General features: G+C 43.5%; 2 protein-coding genes across 5 annotated transcripts in view; both read right to left on the minus strand.

Annotated features, from left to right (window-relative positions):
• Nucleotides 1-5,237: 5,237 nt before the first annotated feature.
• On the minus strand, nt 5,238-10,466 carry LOC143331590 (kelch repeat and BTB domain-containing protein 11-like). The gene is made up of 2 exons (XM_076748621.1): nt 9,826-10,466; nt 5,238-9,203 (listed from the first exon to the last, which is right to left on the minus strand). The coding sequence occupies exon 2, from the start codon at nt 9,132-9,134 to the stop codon at nt 7,209-7,211; it is 1,926 nt and encodes a 641-aa protein (XP_076604736.1). The 5' UTR covers nt 9,135-9,203; nt 9,826-10,466; the 3' UTR covers nt 5,238-7,208.
• Nucleotides 10,467-12,018: 1,552 nt separating this feature from the next.
• arhgef10 (Rho guanine nucleotide exchange factor (GEF) 10) overlaps nt 12,019-19,099 on the minus strand; it is a 47,382-nt gene continuing 40,301 nt past the window's right edge. For all 4 annotated transcript variants that reach the window (XM_076749386.1, XM_076749385.1, XM_076749384.1 and 1 more), the window contains 3 exons: nt 13,738-13,860; nt 13,025-13,531; nt 12,019-12,945 (listed from right to left, as the gene is read on the minus strand). In XM_076749386.1, the coding sequence (XP_076605501.1) occupies nt 13,041-13,531; nt 13,738-13,860 (614 nt within the window). In that variant the 3' untranslated portion in view covers nt 12,019-12,945; nt 13,025-13,040. The remainder of the gene's footprint in view (nt 12,946-13,024; nt 13,532-13,737; nt 13,861-19,099) is intronic.

Below are 19,099 nucleotides of genomic sequence, written 5' to 3' on the forward strand. Positions count from 1 at the left end.
TAATTGTCCCTATCCAAACGCCGACAGGAGACAGCATGAGAGGTAACTGCACAATGTCATTATGTTCGTAGTGTTTCCTCCTGTGGTGTGATGTGACAACGCCAGACACAATGACCCAATTTGCCTGAGTGGCTATAGGGGGGTGCCAATGGTAGGTTGCATCATAAATACTGTACAAAGACCCTCTTAGAGGCAATAATACAAGTTCTTGTATGTAATGAAACGCAGCCACATAAAATGTCACATTTTGAAAGTGTTTACACACTGCATTTTCTTCCTCGCTCACATATAAAGAAAAAACAGAGCCTCAAGAAATGCAGGGCTGGAGGTGGTGGGGGCAATGATGAGTTCTCAGACTAGCCTCTTTCGCATGCAAATCATATCTGAATTTCTCATTAGCATAAATGCATGAGCAACTTTAAATGCTTTTAATTTTCAATCTCGCCAAGCAGAGGAGTAATTTGTCACTGTCAGGATGGGAGACTAAAAGGGGGGGGGGGACCAGAGGGAGCCAAGGACTCCACGCTAAACTGGAATCACAGAAAATTTCTGATTTACTAATTGACTGATGTGCAGTTCAGTTGAGTTGCCTTGAAGGTGTAAATAATTCTGTGTATATTCAAATGGCAAAAATGAGAGAGTGCGTGGTGGATACGGAAAAGCACATTACATGATGCTTTTCCCCAGGCCGTGCTTTTTTTTCTGGTGATTCTAATTTCCAGCCTTTTAAATTTTCACTCTGTCTCTTTAAAGGGGTGCAAGTTTGCTGTTTTGGTACATAATCACAGATAATCAACTGGAAATTAAAACAAAATGTCACATTTTTTACATCGTTCTGCCACTGCAGCAAAAGAGGCTGCTCAAAGCTATTCAGCAGTAAAGCACAAAAACATTCCCAGCAGCGTATCACATAAGCGGTTTTAAGTCATTTCAAATTTTATCTCCATTCTTTCAAGATGTAAGATCAATTGACACTGCACTCTGAAGTCTAAACCACTAATGCTTCATTCTTTGAACAAAGCAGTTCAGATTCAGACAGACCTTGTTAGCTAAATTTAGCTGTAGGTGAAAACAGGGGAAAAAGATTTAACAAGCTCCCCATTTAAATTACTAAAACCAATTATGCAAACATAATTAGTATTCTGTAAGAAAACTAAAGACAACTGCAGCATGGGGCGAGCTGCTTACTGCCAACGAGAGCCTCATCAGACAAGATCGCGGTTTATCGGCGTGACAGCTGAAGAAATGCATTCACAGGCCATACCCAATAATCACACAGCCCCATTCTTACATTTCAAACTTCCTCACCTCCAGAAGGTTCTCAAAGAAGGTGTCATGTTTCACGTCGCAAGTTGAACACCAGATCATCATCGTTCCAGCGTCATACCTCCTGTGGGTGTTTGAAAGCCAGACAAACAGGAAACACTTTAAACCTGTGTGTGATGTGAAACACTTAAATGGCAAGTCATAATTAGCAATTAAAGAGTCCTGGCCTAGATTAGCAGTTCCAAGGCAAAACTTTTATGCAGCAGGTAAGGGTCTTGCCTGATGCTGGTGGTTATTATATTATTCAAGGGAGTAAGTGAATTGCAAGTATGGTCCCACCACATTCAACATACATGAGAAGACACATACATGAGAAGACACCCCCCCCTCCCTTTACCTTTTCCTCTGTGTGTTGCAGCCTCATGCAATGAGCTCATTCAGCTCTTTACAGAACTGAAAACAAACAAACAAACAAACAAAAAAAACAAAAACAAAAAAACAAAAACAGAATTACAATTAGTTTGAGAGTAACTTCTCACCTCAGTTTGGCTTAACCTATCACCAGCATTTTGAAAGCAGTAGTTCAATAAATGTATATTTTCCCCTCAATTAACTTGTAAATGTACCAGTATAGGTACATGATGTGTAATTTGTGGCATTTTCTTCAAGATAAAGATTGACTGTGGTGACTGGCTGCAACCTAGGTACATTTAAACAAGACAACAACAACAACAAACAAACAATTAAAACATCAAGGTTTTACACAAGTGTCACATTTATGCATTCTGAACAGCAGGTTACTTTAACTTCTTATCAGGCGTTGGTCAAACGGACTTAGGCCCGCAGTTAGCATGTCTCAGCTAATTTAGCAAACATAATATGTGTGACAAATTCATCTCAACTCACAGCTTTAGTTACTCACTTCTTTCAGAACTTTCAGTAGCATCTCAAGGTCCTCAAATAGAGCACGGAGCAGTCTCAGGTGTTGGGTATACCTTTATATTAGCTTCTATACTGACTGAAGTTACACCATGCTAATGCTAATTATACACTAGCCGCTGAGCTATCCAATTAGGCAGTGCAGCTGTGAAATTAGCTTGTATCAACAGTCACCAAAACAGTGTGCCTGAGAGAATGATATGGTTTCTGTTGTTTTCTGTGACAGTTTGAAAATATATTAGTAAACAGTAAGTTGGAAACCTGTATATGCTTGGCTAGTTTGCTAAATACTTAGCTTTCTCCTCCAATTCAGTGCAGAGAAACCTGCAGGCAGACGCGAGGAACTTCAGAACCAAATGCGCGCGGGTTCAACCTTCAGGGGGCCGTCAATCATATGGGCTCCATGGCAACAGGCTGAGAGCAGTTGAGTTGGGTTTCATGTTGACTGCATTGTTGTGACACCTCATAAGGGCAATTAGTAGGCGTGATATTTCCAAAGTTCTTCATCTAGACCTGCAGAATTTTATGTGATATGATCATATTAAAATAAATGTACACTCCTAAACCGAAATCATTAATTATAAGGCATTATTTAATTCTGATTTATTACTAATTTAAGTTCTTCCAATACACAGACTGCACAGCTGACAATCATAGCAAAGAAAACCCTTGAAAACATTATTTAAAAAGAGAATATAAATATAAAAAACAAATCATTAAAAAATTGAACCATTTTTTTTTTATTATTAAAATGATAAATGCAGATTCTTTTTCAATTACAGCAATAGCATTAAATTTTCCTTCTCAATCAAAAATTCAAAATGAAATCGGTGACACTTTAAAATAATAGCTTACACTGAACACCTAATTGTCGCAATATTGTTTGTTAAACTGTCTTTGGTAAACTAGTGTAGCAGTACTATATCTCACAATATTATGAGGTCATTTTCTGTGAAATGACCTTTAAGAGCCACAACCTAATTTGGCCCCAACTCAACCTGCATGTGAGCTAGATCTGGTCATTACCTGTTTGGCGTAGGTAGCATACACCAGTATGAAGAGTGTATGCTATAGATGGAGCATAGATAATTTAGGGTGCAGCTGTGACACGTCCATTCTTTACATAATGCTCATACTGCCCTCCAGTGTTGAAAGAGTGAAGACAGTGAGAAACACAGGAAGTGGAGACAAAAGAAGCAACAACTGTTCAACATAAACCAATTCAGTCTAACAACTGTGGAGAAGACACTTCCACCTGTAATTTATGGCATTGTTGCATTAGATTAGTTCAGAAAAAGAGAAATAGACATACAGAACAAAAGCAACAAAGGTGGACAAAGGTAAAAATAAATATGATGCAAATACAAGCAGCTGAAAAAAACACATATATACACACATATACGCATACATATATACGTATATGTATATTCGTATGTATGTATATGTGTATACATATACATATATATACTCCTGATGTGCAGCATGTGCTATCACAGGGACAGTATAAACTAACTGCAAGAGGAAAGCTTGTTTCCACTGCAGCAAAGCAGAAGGCAGAAAGCAGGTCGTATGAGTGCGTGTGTGATGAAGAACATGCAAATGATCATGTGCTGAGAGACAGTCTGACAAAAAACTGAAGGCCTCTGTACCGCTGCTTTCAAGACAAACACACATATGTGCTGTACACAGTATTTACTGCATTAAACAAATAATGTGATTCTGACTTAACTGGTCTGTTATATGAAAACAACACAGTGACTTGACAGTGAAAACAAGAGGTCAACTCACCACGGAGACATGTTTGTAGTTTCCTGCTTGCGGTCCCATTCCACTTGCCCTCATGCCACGTCCACACATGCATAGCTATACCTTCAAAAAAGGGTTTTTCCTCCTTTGTTTTTTAAAAAACAGAGTACCTGTTCCTGTGTTTGTTAATACAAACATAAAAACAGTAAACACAGCTGCTGTAGAGCTAATTATACTGTAGCCCTGTCTATGATGATGTTCTGTTGTGTTACTTGTGACTTCTCCTGTCATATCGTTGTTCTGCTATCCAGACAACTTATTCCACAGAAAAGACTGAAAGGTGTCGGATGACCTTTGGCTGTCTGTAAAGTGAAGACGGAGCTTCATTTTCACTTTAATGTCAAAGCTTTACTGCAGCTCTTTCCTGTAGCAGGGAAACACCACCCTCTAGTGACAGAAGTGTGGCATTGCACCAAGATGCTTTCTCGACATTTGGAGGATGGAAGAATTGGTTGCACATTACATAATGGTTCCATAACTGGAATAGAGCTAAATAAACAATAACTAAATAACTAAGAAATCAGACTCAACATTTGTGCGTGTCTGCTTTATTAGACATTGATTTCTTTTAGTCAAACTTCATTTATGCAGCCAGATTATCTGTTATAATTATGAGAAGCGTTTAATGAGTCAGGAGAATGTTTCTCATAATTATGACTTCATATATCATAATTATCTCATAATATGTCATGATTATAAGGAAAGTTTGAGAAAGATTCTTATAATTATGATACTAAGTCACACTTGTGACGTGCTATCTCATAATTCTAATCATTTTACACAATATCTCATTAGGATACAAAAACATAATTACGAGATAATAAGTCATAAAAAGTACTTAGTGGTGAAAATAAAAAAGGAAGATTGTGGAAGTAGGTTTCCATCAGAATTTCATTTTGTCATATTAATCAGTGGATGATGCAGCTGATTGGTTTGTAATGAAGAGGTGAATACACTCATGGCTGGGCTGGCTGAAATATCAGTTATCAAAAGATGGATTTGCCTTGATGATGTTCATATTGACCTAAACTCACAGAGGCATGGAGTTTCCCTTGAAGTCATATTATGAATATTACAGCAATTACTGCACAGTTGTTGGCAAGGAAGACACAGCGCTGCAGTATTACTGGATGCTGTTACAGTGAGTATCCACTAGATGGCAACTCTGGCACAGGTATGGCAGATTAGCACTTCCCAACATGCAAGAGAAATCAGAGAAAATCCGATTTTCAGACACAAAATCTTTTATTTGAAGCACTTAGTTCTGACTGATATACATTATCCAACAGCTTATTTGTTAGCCCACTCCATATACCTTGAACAGGAAGCCATTGCTTAGCATTGCATTATTTTACTGTCCATCACAGCAGCAGATCCAAAACTACCAAATCCATACAAAAATTCACAAAAATACAGATTCCAGCCAGCAAAATATGAAAACCACATCCATTTTGTCCTCGTCACATTAACTGCTTGGAGACACGACTACAAATGTTATCAAAAGCAAGTTTTTCCAAGAATATATCAGCGTTAGCTTCCATACAAAACTCCCACTGTGATACTGCAGCAGTAAACAAATGCTGTGAAATGTCTAAAAGAAGGAAATTTAGAGCAAATTTGGTATTAATGAGGTGTGATGCAAGAAGAACGTGGTTTGTCAGTGTCATGAAATCAAGATATCTCGTTTGGGGAAGCAGTGGAGGCCACTGCCTGACCGTGCTGCAGCACTGTAGAATCTGATTTAACCTTTGACCTGAAGAATAGGTCAGCCCCCGTCAGTGAGGAAAGCCTGCTCACGGTTGAACATGAGTCGGCTGCTGTTTACTTAAACACAAGCAGGGAAACAAAGATAAGAGATGTATGTTTGTGCCTTACGAACGGCTCGCTTTGCCTTAACCTTGCAGACAGTGGCTGTGAGGAGCAAACATGTCCTCCCTCTTACAACTATTGCTTTACTCCTCTGGTGGTACAGAGGGACACTTTATAGAACTTAATCTACAAAACACATGAAAGCCTGTGTCAGTTTTGATTGATTTTAGCCTGGCTGAAATGTTCTCTATCTTTGGCAGCTAAATGTAGGACCTGTGACACCTGTGAGTATACAGTCTAAGCAAAATAGTACATTCTGAATCTAAAAATAAATGTTATTTATGTACTTTTAAAGCTAAATCTGTGCAGCTTCCACTTTTGTTTCAAAGCCTCTTGTTTTTAGCTTCTTGGAAATGCTGAGTTGAAATGATAGATTTTGCATTGATGAAGGAGGTCTCCTGAACTAAAGCAGGTACAACATGCTGTTTAAATGCTTTGCAAAGGGAATATGTGTGTGGTGCAGGACTGATTCAGTTAAGAAACAGAGCTGCAGCCCTTAGCTAATTAATCGGTTAGTTAATTGACAGGAAATCATTGAGGAGAGTTTGATCATTCTAATATTTTTCCCAGTAAAAAAGCCAAACATTTGCTTTTCCTGGGAGGATTTGAGGCTTTCTCCTATATAATAATAAATTCACTTTCTTTGGGTTTTGGGTTGTTGTATGTCCTATGACCACAGGACACTTTAATACATCTCCTTGGGTGTGGGAAATTATTCCAATTTTTTGAGTAATCACAAAAATAATAAAAATAATCAGCCCTAGTTCGAGGAATAGTGTATTCCTTCCCAGTCAGATTCCCGTATAGTAACTATTAAACAGCACAGCATTACAGCAGACCCACCTGTATATTCTGTCTCATTTGCATAGAACCTGTGTTGCATCGTTCATAAAGCGCACTACAGCTTCTTCCAATCTTTTTTTTTTTTTTACACAACTTTCAACAAAACACTAGTTTTTGTTACCAAAGTCACCAGTCAACTAGTTAATATGTTCTAAATAACATCTGTTCTAACTACAAAAGTGCACCAAACCAAACTGAACACAGGAAATACACAAAATAACCTACAGTCACTGTCATCATGTCATTATCTACAGTCGGATACAAATACTGTTGCATTCATTCAACACAAAAAAAAAAAAAAAGTTTTCCTTTTAAGGCTTCACCCTGCAGATACATTAAATCGCCATGCAAACACGCACATTCCATTGCAAGCAGGCAATGAGACACTGAGATAGAAAGCAGACATTGAAGAGGGTATATGTCTTCTGCTTATTCCAGTTTTGCTGTGACACGTTTGTTGTGTCACACACACACACACACACACACTACGCAACTTTTTCAGGCTTTTCAGGCAACGAGAGAACAAAAGGAAAAAGAACACCTTTTGCCTCCAGAGGTGCCCTCAGCGGCTCCTCGACAAAGTAGGCGTTCTCCTCCTCCACTACAAACTGAAAAGTCTGGCTTTTGTTCACACAGTAGATGCAGTTCTCGATAACGGCACACCTGAAGGGTAAATGACTTCCGAGCCTCTGCGACGCGCAGTCGTGCCACATTTTCACGATGGTGTTGTACTTGAACACGGTGACTCCCTGCTCGCGGTTCACGTCAAAGCGGTAAATGAAGCTTTTCAAAGCCACCATGTCGGTGGACTTCTTTCTGCTGTTGTTGTAGGGGCACTCCTGCCACTCGTCCCTCTTGGGGTCGTACTTGAGAAGGCGGTAGAAGAGAGAGCCTCCTGAAACGTACAGTTCTCCGCTGCAGGTCGTGGCCTCGTGGGCCACTGCGAAGGCTCCCTTGGGTAAGGGGGCCACCGTGGTCCAGCGGTCCATGCGAGGGTCGTATTTTTCTACTGTGAACAAACATTCTCCTCCAATGGCATACAAGAAGCCATCTGTAGACACCAGCTTTAGTTGGGCGCGAGCTTGGATCAGAGGTCTGACCTCAGCCCAGCGGTTGGTTACTGGGTTGTAACAGAAGACCTTGTCTGAGACCTTGCCCTTGTCCCCGTAGCCCTTTATTCCCCCTGCCACAAACAGGTAGTTATACATGGTGCAGATCCCGCACCCTTTAGTGTTTATGTCCTCGGGCATCGCAGTCAAAGGTCTCCAGTCATTTGCTGTTTCATTAAAGTAGTAAATCATATGATTCTCCTCCAAAGACCCAACCGACAATGGGCTCTGCGGCCGGCTGCCGCAGCGGCTCGGCGGCCGACTCCCAACACGATCAAACACATCGTTTATCTCTGCCACCATCAGAGTCTTCCTCCCCTCCATTCTCCTCTTCAGGATCAGATCCCGCTCAGACCCGGTCAGGCGTCCGTACACAGCGGGGTCTTTGAGGATCTGGAGGAAGTTGTCACTCATGAATCCGTAGGCGGTCTCCTTCAGTTCACTCAGTCGCTGCTTTTTGGCGATGGCCAGAATCTCGTAGCAGTTCTCTGCAGTGATTTGTGCAGACATGGAGTCCATGGCGGCCTGGACGGCGCAGGGGATCTGGAGGATTTTAGCCCCCGTGATGACATCTACAACATTATCCTTGCAAACATTCATTTGAGAAGTGTAAACATAGTCGATCAATGTAGACAAAGTCTTGTAACTGACGCCCTTCACTTTGAGGATGTCTCGTGACAGACGTGCTTTGAAATAGTCACTCTTCTCTGCCAGGACAGACTTGTGAGCATTGATCGTCTGCCCGCCGACTTCAATGACTAAATCAGGCTCTTTTTTAGACTGTGCATTCTCAGCTTCCTGGCTGCTGTCCCTGCGCTCGAGGTTCGATTTTAGGACTGACCAATCAGTTTCCTGTTTGGCTTGGCTGGGCAAGCGCGCGGATGAATCCGCACTGTAAGACATTTTAGCTCTGGCGCCGTTCTGGATTTCACCGCTTGCACTGTTCTGTTGCATGCCAGCGATGTGATTGGACACAGCGGAGTCAATTTGAGGAGAAAGATCTGGAGTCCCCTTATCATTGGGGAGGTGAAACTTGTCAGCTCTTGAGATGTACGAGCCGTTACCTTTCTGATGATCCACATGGTTATTCTCCATCAGTTTTCCGTCTAACAGGTATTCCCTCTCAAACACCGGAGAGGGGCTGAAATCCTGCTGGTCCTGCAGGAATCCTTGGACATAAGCTTGACACAAACTCCCATCTTTGTCAGAGGGTGTGACAAGGTCAGGGTTCACAGCATGGAGGATGACATCTGCCTCCACAGTGATAGCCCCTCCTGCTTGCCTGCGGCCCTCGTTCATCATTCACTGGTGAGGGGAGACGGCGTCTTCACAGATCATGCTGGGTGGAGGGATGAACTCCTCTGCCTTCACCTAGATGAGGGGAAACAAGGAGGGAGTTCAACCAAGGCCCAGCGAAGGAGAGCAAACAACAGTCTTGAAACTGCAAGGACTTCTATATTCTCTAAGGGGCGCCCTTTCTCCAATAACAAACAACTTGGACATAGTTAAATTTAAAGGAAAAAATTACTTAGTGCTGCCATTGCCAACTACAGTGTGTAATACCCTCCTGTATAAACGTGTCATCAGTTCAGTGAAAGCAGCCGCAGCAGCACTGACGCTTCGTGTGCAGCATTTCCAGCTTTAAAGAGACGGAGGCAGTCCCGACACGCAGCGAGATGTGGGTGTAAAACTGCATGACCTACTCCAATAATCACCCTGCCTGTCCATTATTTGTGGTAATCTGGAGATATTTACAGCGCATGCGCAAATGGTTTTGCCCTGATGGAATTAATCTCCAATATGACTCGGATGGGGTGTTTGCGATCTATCAAAACTCGTCTGACGCATAATGTCGGACAAACGCTGAGAAAACAGCGTTTCATCATTCAGTCATATCAAGGACAAATAGAAGTGTTTTACGCACGCCTGATTTTAATCAAAGTAGAATCCACAAATAAGGATCTCCATCCGCTGACGGTGTATTGTAACCTACCTGCGTTCCTCGCTGTGATTAAGCAGCTCGGCAGCAGCAGTTTCCCTGCCGGCCCCTACACAAAGCTCCGTTACGTAAGGCAGTTGCAATCCCGCTGAACGAGCCGGGCTGTGCTCCCCTGGATGACTCCCCTCCACCGACCGTTCCAGCGGCTTTATCCCGTCCGTTCACCTCTTCTCCATCGGCACCGTTCAGCTGCTGTTTCATCCGCTCCTGCGCCTAAAACCTGCCCGGGATCAGCGGTGGGGGCGAGTCGGAGGAACGATCAAGCAGTCATTTCAGGTCGCACCTCCTTCAGATCAGCCGGCGCAAAGTGATTTCCTCCAGTGGAAGTGGGGAGAGCTGCTGCGCACGTTCCGCGTCTTTCTCTCTCCAAGGAGACTGTGGCAGTCCCGCGTGGACCGCAGAGACACCCGCTCAGTCAGGACGATGATTTTGTTGTCTTTTTTTTTTTCTTTTTTTTTTTTTTGAACAGTTGACTACAGTGAGGCGGTTATCATTGATCGAAACCACGCCTCCTCCGGGCGGCATTAACCCTACACTCAACAGCAGGAGCACGAGGCTCCATCTGTTGTGCGCGCGCCGGACGCATCCCAGAGATGCGACATTCCTTTACGCATCATCCCTGTCCTGGGTACCACGATGGGTGGAGGTGGGGATGGGGTTAGAGGATTGAAGATATGTGAAATTCAAACCCCTCTCCCCCGCTAACACACAGATATACCAAACATCACCTAAAACTCATTTTAGCAGAGAGAAATATGTAACATAACCCTGCAAAATCAGTTCCTATGAGAATATTAGAGAGACGCTCGTACCTGTTAAAGGAAGATTAAATGCCAAACTCTTAGCCCCCAAAGGGCTTTTATATTACAGTAACACTATTTAAAAATCAATAAATGCTCCATTAGTGCACCACCTGTTTGCGCCTCAGACAGTTTATCACAATATCTGCAGAACTGACAGGATGGCTCTCTAAAATAAATTGAGTGTGTACTTGAGGCCTAACAATACTCTGGAAATATGAGTCACACTTTCCTTTTGCAAATGATCCCCTACACTGTTTCTAACTAGCTCCTATGAGAGATACAGCCTGAACCAAACAAGAGCCACAATATTGTGATTTGTATGTAAAGTAACCTTGGAAATGGAAAACTCTGTTAGTGCAGCGATGAAAGAAGCACACAAGGCGTATACGCTGAAAGGGCCTGATTAGAAATAGCACAACCTCGCAGAGCAGCAGTAGCAGACGTTTTTATCCAGGGTCCATAACCTCTCCACAGAGGAGACTGCGTGTCTTAACAGCTGGCCTTCACATACAAAAATAGAGGGGAGCCGCCGCAAGGGCATCACACAACTATCAGCCCCCTGAGATTAGCGGGAATTCTGCTGGGAGGTTTTAATGCAAGATATTCTGAGACTCACTGAAGACTGATACACAGAGTGAGGGGTCTACATGGAAATGTCAGGGTCAGAGGGAAAACAAAAGACTTCCAGTTGCAGAGATGTATTGATAAGCAACCAGTGGCAACACCCAGCCAGGCAAACTGATATCTGGGTTACTTGGTTGGTCCAAGACTGAGGCATTGTAGTTAATAAATAAAAGCCAGTATTCATTTACAGAAGTTAAATATTATCTTTCAAGTCAGAATGTTAGTTACACCAAAAAAAAACCAGATCAGGTCATATCTGGAATAAGCCCGTGGTGCCGTGGTTTGCAGCATGGGAACACCTCCAACCTGAAATCAGCCTGTCTATTTTTGTTAGAACTGACAATGTAGTGAAACATGGTTGTGCAACAGTGGGCGTGGGCGTCAGAAGAGAGAAAAAGTCTTGACCCTCTCGGTTAGGTAGTGGGAGAAATGAGCACTGAAATCCCGGAAGAGCTGTATCAGGCTCAGTTCCTGCGGCCCCTCAGGCACATTGCTAGTCCCAGCATGAACTGACGGCTGTGCACAAGCAGAGAGAAGTGCAAGGTTAGTTTGAGTCACGAAAAATACGCACACTGACACTTTTTCCCTCCACCACGTGCTCAATATGACTGAAGTTAGTCACTAAATGGTGCTTTACCAAAGTTTCAACTCCTTTGCAGTGCGTTGTTCAGCTGGAAACTTGCCAAAACTGCAGAAAAGTTGAGCATAGGTGCTGCATGTTCCCAGGAAGAGAGAATTTAATAACATCACTGATGGACAATAAGCATGAAAAATTGCATGCACGCTTTGAAAATGAAGTTCAAATGAAGCACACCGCTGCTCAATAAAACAGTTTATGAATTTGTTAATACAAGTCACAGAAGTACATAAAAAAGGGACAAAAGTATAAAGCAGTATGTCTTTTTTTTCTTTTTTTAAATATCCTCATGTGAGACTCAAAGATGTGATGGGGGGGGGAAGCCTCTCCTGGTCATAACAACTCTTTCATCTCTCTATGAATAGAAACCTGGCCAGCCAGGGATCCTCCTCAGGCCTTCCCAGACCGATTCAGTCATCAATGTTCCACCTTTTTAATCCCTTTTCTCTATAGAATGGTAGCATCAGACAAGCTGGTCCAATAGTAAAAGGATTCGACTCTGTATAAACACAGAAACTTTCTCTGACCATAAAACTCATACACATGTAATCCTGAGTTGTCATACTTTATATTTACAACTCTGGCCTTGACAGATGATCCAAGGTACGGCCAAACCCTGACCCTACTCGTGAAAAACGTTTATGTAATCGCCTGTCTCACTTCTTTTCAACACTGATTTAAATACTGAAGTCCTATACAGTCGACCGGTATGGCACAAACACTGGAGAGTAATGTATTAGCCATGTTACAGAACAACAACCAACTTTATCAGAGGGTGCATTTAAGGTCCTTTCAGTGTATTAAAACAAATATATCCTTAACAAGTACAGTATGTCCTTTGACTGGTCTGTAGGGCTGTTTGTTCCATTGAGCATCCTGGATGAGTGGTTATATTGATCCTTTGCTGTTTTTTTTATGGGAGGAGACATCATTAGAAACATCAGCGGAACACTGTGAATGATGCTTAATGCACTTCTGGTTTCCATAAGACATGTAGTTGTTTTGATTGGATCTCCTTGTGAGAGTTGTGTGCAGCACTTCTGTTTTAATCTGAAAAGAAAGACAATATAGTTAAGATCCTTCTGCAAGAAAACAATCTGATTTGATTTTTATGTTATTTGTAACCTACCCAGGTGCTTTTGGTGTCACATGTTCAGTAAGGGGATCTGCCAGATCATGATGGTGGAGGTGGTCTCCTCATGGCGAGACTGTTTGACCTTTTTGTTGACCCTGCGGTGGCCCAAACCTCCAGACACCACCAGCAAAGAACTGACATCCACCTTGCTGGCCCGGCGGCCCTTCTGCTGATGGGCCGGGTCGTGGAGCATGTCGTAAAGGGCCCCGTCCTCAGGCCCGTGCTCCAAAGAGCCCTGGGATGGAGCTAGGGAGCCGCAGGATGATGACATGGAGTCCTGGAGAGCCATGGTGGTGCAGCCCGCCTCTCCCAACCACACACCCCGTCCCTGAGGGGGAGTCAGGGCTGAATCTGAGGGTGGCTGGGTGTTCTCTGCATCATCGGCCTCTGAGGTGGGAGGGGTGGAGGATGGCAGGCCAGGGGGCCGGTTACACACTGCAGCAGCCACGGTGAGGAACTTGACTGGTCCGTTGTGAGCATGTAAGGACACCATGCCCCGACCTGACAACAGGCACAGCCACGGTAATATTCATCAAGACGTAGATATACATCACCTGTATACATATCTGATAATTCAAAAAATATTCCCCAACACTCAATGTTTGCCAATTAATCGAACAGATTAATAAATAACAACCATAATCCTTTGCTGCAGGCCTCTACGCAAGTACATCTGAATATGTGATCTAGTCATGCTTCAGTGTTACCTGTGACCTTGGGGATCCCCTGCAGTCTGGGGACAGAGAGCGCCACAGTCACCCCCAGGTTGGTCCCGACCAGCAGCAGACCATGACAGACCAGCAGACTGCTCACTGACACTCTCTGGTTCCCTGTGGAAGAAAAACAGAAGCACGACATCAGTTTAATGTTGCATAAATTCGATTTTGTTAAAAAGCAGCTCCTGAATGTCTCCTGGCAGACACACACTATTCTACCACCTTGACTGTTACAGAGCCAAGTATGACCTGTCAGCCCTCACACAGATGCACTGAGCTCATGCACACTTGTTCATCCTGGAAAATCAGAAAAGAGCACAATTAATGGGCCACTTGAATACAACATGGTGTGCGGGAGGGAGGGCGGGAGAGAGGGAGGGTGGGGGAGTATCTTTATTCGCGAGTGGCGGCATTTCTGCAGTGACAACGGTTATTTGTCTCCAGGGCAACGTAAAAGAGGAGCCTGGATAAGAGCAGCTCTTTTCAAGTGTCTGAACACAGAAAAAATCCCCATTATGGTCCGCTTTGAGTCGAACAAACAAACAAAAGTGTTACATAACAGAATGAGTGAAGCGTGATGCTGTAATTAAACGAGGAGCTGTGCCTCTGTGGTAGTTACAGCCGGACAATCTGACCTGACCTTTTCTCTCCCGTCCGGGTCACGAGAATCCCTGTGATGCCGCTTTGGACTGGAAAAGCTGTGATTTCAGCAAGGATGGCAATAAAGTCAGGCTGGCTGTGCTAGGTGACTTATTGTGTGGAGTTTGGCCCTCGCTTCCGTCCCCACACAGGAGCTTTGTCAGGAATAAGCTGTGCAACAATGTGGTCAGACATTTTTAATGATCATTTTTTATGATCGTAATAAGAATCTGGGGTTTTGGGGGTTTTTCTTTTCAGTCCTGCTATGTGGGAGGCGAGACTGTCATGAGTCATTATTGCTGTAACAGCTTGACTTGAATTTCCTCCCACAAAGTAATCCTCTTGGGCTTTAGGAAAAATTACTGCCAGTCTCTCTGCCTGACCCCCCCTCACTAGAGCTGACCCCTTGCATGGGGCACACACACGCCATGCTGCCACACTTCCAGGAATCATGCCAGATAGGCATGCAGGTACAGTGGGAGACTGGGCCCTGAGTCCTGCCCACATGTGCTTCTAATGAGGGCCCAGAGTTAGCAGAAACTGGTCAGGGGCCTTGCTCAACTTCCTCCTTTCATAATATTTGGAGTTCCCCACCCAGAGGGTGAACTAAAATAAACCCAGAGTGAGCGTCAACACGGCTCAGCTCTGGCCCTGAGCACCACACCAGAGCACGGCTTTGATCTGCACTTAGTCCTGACAACCAACAGCAGGAGGGAGGCGCAAATCCCAAACATTACAATAACACACGACATCAGCCATTCAATCAGTCGAGGAATAACTCTGATCAGTTCAACGTGAGGAAGAGTGCTTTCGATTTCAGTCTTTGTCCGAAACACAAACATACATTTTATCCATTGCATCCTTCAGAGAGCTGCAGTGGGTTTAACGTGCTGTATTTCAATGCACTAGCCATGCCACTAGCCACGTTAGCAGCTCTGTGAGGATACACTGTACTTAAGTGCCGCGGTACTTTGAGCTAAATGCTAATGCTAGCATGGCAACATGCAGCATGTATAAGCAGGTATCATATTTAACATTTTTGTTTAGCTTGTGAGCGTGCTGACATGTTCGAGGATCAGAAGGTCATCGAGGTGATTAGATTTCATTCCAGTGATCGTACACTGTCTACCTCACCGATAACAAGGAATCTTAACTTAATTTCCACGTCAATCTAACATGTCTCCAAGGAAGAAGATCAGTTCGAGACAAGTTTTAACTGGAGCTACTTCACAGTGGAGCTACAGTGTGTCATCCCGTCCACTCAGCCCTCGTGCCTCTGACGGAGTGGATGCTCGCTTAGACAGAAGTGTCTCATCCGTGTTGGGATGTGTGCGACAATGCTGGCGTTCAAACAAAGAAGAGCTGGAGGTGTTATTTACTGACCCCCCCTGATGTTTGTCTCCCATTAGGCCACGCGTGGCTGCCTATTTAGGTCACAGGGCAGCAGACAAAGGCGGGCTAGACCCTCAGCACAGCAGCCAGCCACCGAGCCTCCGTCCTCTGAGACATCATGGTGCAGTCTGCTTTGATGGAGGACGACTGCTCTTTGAAGTGTTTATTAAGAATTTTTTGAAGATATTCATTTTTGTTAACTTTTAACCGTATTTACACTTTACAGAAAGCTTTGCATCACTTTTTCTCATTATGTCCTGATGATATATGTATGATATATATATATAAAAGACTTGGAAATGCAGAGAGATTACGAGAGAGTGGTGTTTTTAAATAACCAACCAATCAACTACTAATACCACTAAATTACTCTAAAACATGAGCTGCAAAGGATTCTTTAATAGACACTAGCTATGAGTTATAGTGAAAATTGCTGCTATTACAGCTTATTAGCCTGATGTCTGTTTAGCACTTGGATAAAGAACCCCTGTCTGCAATGAAGGAGAGTTAGCAGAATTGCTCCAACATGCATGAACATGAGAAGGATAACCCCACCTACAGCACCTCCTGCATTTCAACACTGCACCATTTATGTAGACATTCACACTGAAGACAACGCCCCGTGTCTGTGATTGTGAGCCTGATCGTGTGCTCTGTGGACAAGCAGAAACCCAATTAGGATCTGTAATGTAAGGGTAAGGCATGAGGGTAACGCAGAAATCAGAGATCAAATATCTGAACAGTGTCACTCGTGGCTCAGTAAATGTACATTAATGGAGCATAAAGCGGTCGATGAAAGACCCGTCGCTCTTTGCCTCTAACACATCAGTTGCAGGCAGTGTCTCCTGTCCACAGGGTTTGGCTGGCGGTTCCAATTACATCACAGTTTGTGCAGGAACAGCACATTTTTTGGTCTCACTCTGCTCCACAGCAGCAGCCAGCAGTGATAAACGCTGCCATGGAGAATTCTGGAAAAGCACAGATCACAACGGAGCACAGACAGAGCGGCAGGCAGGTGGACTTCATGCGACCGCTTCATCTAATCCAAATGTATGAAAAACGTTTGATTTCCACGCTGACTGACAGTTCAGGGAAACAATACTGTTATCAGAGGTAGTGAGCTCTTAATGGTGGGGCCCAGAGTTTGAAAGCTTTCATGTGTGGTGGTCTGTCCCAGAACCAGCTTCCTCTGCGGTTGCATGGATCCTATTAGCCGGTATGGGCAGTGAGGTCCCAGAGCAGACTGCTTTTATCATTCACATCTGTCTGACAAAGAGGCCTTCCTCTTGTAACTCTAAACACTGCGTATCAGAGGGAGATTCTCCCACAGTACCAAGGGAGGGTGGTAACTCCCAACAGTTGGTCAACTCTTACATTTTTACATGAAAAACTGTTGCCGGTACCGTCCTCAAAGGCCTGCAGTCAGAGGCATGAGGCCGAGGAAATGCTGTTAATCACTGTGCATTGAACAACTTGTAGCCATGGATACAAAAAGCTGTGAGAGGATGCTTTTCTGTTGCGGCTTGTTTCGAAGCCTTCAGTGGATTCTGTCTTCAGACTCGCTCTAACAGCTAAGCGGCATTTAAAACCATCTCCCAAACGCTAATTACATGAGATCCAACATTCTGCTGATTAGTAAATGCTGATTTCTGCACATGTTTGCTTTTATGACTTTGTAGCTAAATACTTCTGATGCCTTTTCTGAATGTTATTACTGCCTTGTGGCAATAATAGAGAAGTCTCTCTGAAGGCTAAATAAGCATACACAGCGTAGGCGGAGCTGGGCTAATGACAGCACTGCTAATGATGCTGAAGATGAGATAGCACAGCACAACTGCAGGCGAGTCATTAACTGCAGACCACAACACGCATGCTGATTAAACCACAGATGCCGTCACAAAACACCACACTTGTCGACCATTTTCAAGAGGAGGGCAAACAGCTGATTGTCCAAAAACATTTCTGTAAAACTTAAAGATGCAAGGCCAAACCACAGCTGTCTGCTTTACTCAGCGTTGAGGAAATGGAGAGTGAAAGCAGCAGCGACTGGACTTCACAAATCCTGACTTTGTACCAACAGAAGCAATAAATAAAAAAAGTCGACAATCATCCTTGCAGGCTGTGTGTTTTTGGGTCAAGCTGATGTAACGTGACAGATTACACGATCCAAAGCAGCGGGCAGCTCTGATGACTTCAGCCTGGGACGACTGTCACTGACAGTCATTTCATCTGACCTGAACATCCTCTGTGACATTTGGCTTAAACACGCATCGCAGGAAACTGTTGCACAGCCGACCGCCACACGCTAAATTTAATATCATCTACTGTGATGACAACAATTCCCATAGGAACAAAACTAATGTCCGCGCTCAAGAACACAACCGAGAGCTCTAACAGTGTTGTGGCATGATGCTATACACTCCTTGGTTTTGGGTGCATACTGTTATCAGAGGAAATGAGTTCAGCTATTCAGAGCCTCTAAACAAATATTTGCTCCCTACAATTAAATGCACCTGGTCTGAAATTATCTGTGGGATATGGCTCATTTGTCTCGCCTCTGACACTGTTCTGCAGATAGTACAACCTTTTAATGACAGGTTCAGATGTGCAGCGCCTTACACGACCACAGATCAAAGGTGAGGCATTTCAGTGGAATGATGTAAGCAAAGCAAATCGCTCTTCAAAGCAGGGACAAAGCTCTGTTCTCATCAGACTCGCTACGCTAACTGGCAATGCTACGTTAGATCTGCTGAAGGGAAAACTTACTGACTGACTTACCCCGAACTTTGGTTTGATTTGTGCAGGTAATGTCAGTCCAGGCAATGTTTCGTTCCAGCATAACACAGTCTGATCGATTGAGGTTACTTGTTAGTGGAGAATGTCTTATTTCTTCTTCTTAAGTGATGAATTAATTCACATAATCGTTTCATCATAAAAGTATCAAAACAAGCTCTTGATCTTTAGTGCATCAATGTTTCAGATAGCTGAGAAATGTTATTTCATGCTGAGCTGTACAAGCTCAACATGGAACTCAGCTGCAAATAAGTTGTATATTTCAGTGACACGTCATAATTCATACTTCTAAGGATGTTCCATTATTTGTTTTTACAAGTGCTCAAATTTGGGCTGGATCTTCCTTTCCCAGACTAAGTTTCTTTAAAAATGACTTCACAGGGTCAAAAATGTTCTTGCAGTACTTGGAATAGAGATAAAATGAGAGGTTCCCATTCAGTGTTTAGACTAAAGGAGGCTTTGAAAGACAACCTGCCATAACAGCAGCTGTCTGGATGAGCACCTTCACTGATGTCAGCTAATTATTGAC

This window comes from Chaetodon auriga, chromosome 14 (assembly GCF_051107435.1).
Source record: "Chaetodon auriga isolate fChaAug3 chromosome 14, fChaAug3.hap1, whole genome shotgun sequence".
Taxonomy (NCBI): Eukaryota; Metazoa; Chordata; class Actinopteri; order Chaetodontiformes; family Chaetodontidae; genus Chaetodon; species Chaetodon auriga.